Source organism: Orycteropus afer, unplaced genomic scaffold, assembly GCF_000298275.1.
Source record: "Orycteropus afer afer isolate SDZICR_OR568_19922 unplaced genomic scaffold, OryAfe1.0 scaffold00173, whole genome shotgun sequence".
Lineage (NCBI taxonomy): Eukaryota > Metazoa > Chordata > Mammalia > Tubulidentata > Orycteropodidae > Orycteropus > Orycteropus afer.
In genome coordinates, this window is record NW_006921760.1 from 393,351 (window position 1) to 396,545 (window position 3,195).

At 42.5% G+C, this 3,195-nt stretch overlaps 1 protein-coding gene across 1 annotated transcript in view; it reads right to left on the reverse strand.

Moving 5' to 3' along the window:
- Positions 1 to 3,195, reverse strand: part of COL14A1 (collagen type XIV alpha 1 chain) — a 248,155-nt gene that overhangs the window by 215,993 nt on the left and 28,967 nt on the right. The window contains exon 3 of the mRNA XM_042781791.1: positions 1,665 to 1,808. Within this exon, the coding sequence (XP_042637725.1) occupies positions 1,665 to 1,808 (144 nt within the window). The remainder of the gene's footprint in view (positions 1 to 1,664; positions 1,809 to 3,195) is intronic.

A 3,195-nucleotide genomic window follows, 5' to 3' on the forward strand; every position in this document is an offset into this window, starting at 1 on the left:
TAGGAACATATCATCACCTGTATTTGCAGATAAGGAAACTGAGGCTAGATGCAAATGAGTTGCTAGCCCAAAGCCACACACAATTGGCAGATCTGAAATCATACCCAGGAGATCAGATACACCTTCCCATCTTCAAAATACAGATGGTTTCTTATGCGCCCTGTGTATCAGAAGATGGACTCATGAAGAATCCAAAGCTTTATGCTAATTGCAAACATATATGCAAGAGGATTTGCCTTGACTACCATTTTCCTGGCTCCAACCATGAACATTTCCCAGAGAGGAAAAACCAAATTCCAGCTCCATCTTCCAGGGAGCAAAGATGAAAATGAAATGCAAATTGGAAAAGGAAGCCATCCAAACAAAGTTTATCTTCAGTTCATTCTTGCAAAACTATCCCTTCTACCCTGCTAATAAAAACAATTGATAGTTAACAAAAATAGTGTGCTTATGTATACTCTAACAAATCAGTTAGACTGTTTCCTAAGACTGTTTCAGTAGAGCCAATCAAGCAGAACTGTGTTTCCTTTTAAGTGCTTTGAGTGAGTAGCTGTTGGGAAAACATTTTAAGGCTCCTTGGGGTTCCATACGGAGCTCAGTCAGTGGAATCTTTGAGATAATCAATCACAATACCTTCAAACTAAAGTAAAGTGAATCACCATCCCTTTTACTGCTTCTCACAAACTTTAAAAAAAAGTTATTTCATTCACTCATGTAGGAATGGTGGAGGCCAGAAACTGAAGTGCGGTGCCAACAGAGTGAGACAGAAGGCTGGTTTATACTGAAAATAACATAAAAACCATTTCCAGAGCTTCCACCATTTGTGAGACTGTGTGTCTCAAAATCTTGTAACATTTAAAACATCTGTATGTCCTGCTGACAGGTGGATTTACCAAATGTCTTTGTTCAGAAGTTTTAAGAAGTAGCAGGTTAACAAAGATTTTTAAATTTTTAAAAGTCACAAAGTATGTCTCACAAAACATTACTCAAGAGAGGAGGAAAAAAACAGGAAAGCAGCAGGGGTAGGGACGGTTAGAAGAGAAAATCCAGATAGATAATTGCTATCCACAGATTTGTGGATAAATCTTAATGTCAGGATTTTAAAAGGTGTTATTTAAAATAGGAAAAAATCTCTTTGAAATTATGTCTAGGGATTGCTTCAAAATAATATGAAGTAGGACGTAGGGCTATGAAGGAAACAAACCTGGCCATGAGTGGATAATGGCTGAAGCTGGGTGGGGTTCATGATACTGTTCTGTTTATATTTTTATTATGTTTAACATTTTCCATAATAAGAAGTCGTGTTGTTTTGTTTTCTAACGAGTCTCTTGGAATGATGAAGTAGACCAAAGCAGGACAGGCCCTTTCTTTTCTCATGCATGATACACGAAACTTCATCCTCCCCAAAGTAGAGGGAAAGGGAATTTCTGCAGTCTCTGTGGTCACTAGACTGTAATGTTCACAGGGACAGGGCTCTGGGCTGTTCTGTCCAATGTCATGTGCCCTGTGCCTAGAACAGTGCCTGACACTGGACTGAGTGTCTCTTAAGATCTCTTCTAATCAAAAGAATCTACAATATAAAGCCCTTAAGCTACAGCCCACAGAATCAGACTCCATCCTGAGGCAGAGCCCCACAGTGGCACTTGAAGACCTGAAACACCTACTTCTGAATTGGCCTTCAGCGGGTTTGCTTTCTTTGTCCTTGTTGTATGCAATAATTTGAACTGTGTAATTCTGATCCGGCATAAGACCTTGAATAATTGCTTTCGTGGCAGTGTTCTGGAGATTCAATTGGCTGGTTTTTCCACCTATGATAAAACAGAAAGAAAAACGGATTCTAAGAAATGAGGTTTACTCTGTACAATAAGAAAATAGTTTAAGCCTCAATAAAAATTTTAAAACATGGAAAGATTTCAAAACACATATAATGACGCACACAGGCACAGCACTTAATTTTACTAGTTTTCATTCTCGTTTTCAGCCACTCTTCACATTACACAACTTAAACAGTTGTCTAAATGAAATAAAACACATGCATGAGAATCTTTCATCGAAACACACTACTGCTTTAAACCCGTAGTACAACACAAAATAGGAAGACAGCAAGATCCCAGTATCAGGATTCAAAATGGAGTCTTGTCAGTAATCACCATGCTGTTTCCCTCTAGCATCTTAAGTGCTTGAAAAACTAGGTACAGCAGTTTGAATTAGGGATCTTGGTGCTCTGAACAGCTCACTGAATCAGAGTGCACCAAACACAGAGAGCAGAATTAGAGGAAAGGCACAGGGAGATTATTTAAGGAAGATCTACCCAGTGGAGGATGGACAGGCAGGTGAGAGAGGCCATTGGAAACTTCCCTGGGGCAGACACTGACTGCTGGGCGAGGGTGGCCACCTGAGATCTCTGTGAGCCAAGGAAGAAGACACCCTATATCAGCATACCAGTGACCACACCAACATCCCAGCAAACACCCCAAGGATCTACCTCCAGCACCTGCTTTTACTGGTACTTGGGTCAGGTAGGTACAAATGGACGCACCCAGCACCACTGAAACCCAAGCGGAGAGCTCACTGGTGCTCCAGGAGGGTGAGCTCGCTCCTCCCTCAGTGGGTCATTGAGTGGGCTTGGGTCAGCGTAGGAGACATTGAGAGGTCTGTGCTTCTCTTTGTCACTGATATCGGGACCACAGATTACTAGCAGGCACTCTCCCGACTCCAGCACAGCTGAAATCACATGCATCTTTGGTGCTGCAGGTGGGTGGTATCACAGACAAACTCCCGAGCCATTCACGGCCTGGGTCGATTGGGCCAGCACTGTGGGCAGACGGGGTGGAGAGAGAGGAATCTGCGGCTGAGTGTGGTCCCAGGAATTTGCCTTGGATTGGCTTTTTGGTGCCGAGGGGCCTCGGAAGCGGGGTCTTTGAGTGTGTCTGAGCCTGGTGGAAAGTGATGACTCCCTAACAACAGGAATATTTCCTGAAATTGAGCTGTGGACTTGTAAATAACAGTATGTCATCAATAACAGCCCGCGCAAAGCCCTAGAAACCGACCGTAGCAACACCAAGCTTTCCATCTTCTGCTCCCACCTTCTCCACTGATAACTTCACTCATTCAATAGAAGAAACCATATTCATCCAATTACCATAAAACCTCCTGGTTCAAACTCTAAACCCTCTTTACGACAAACAGAAACAC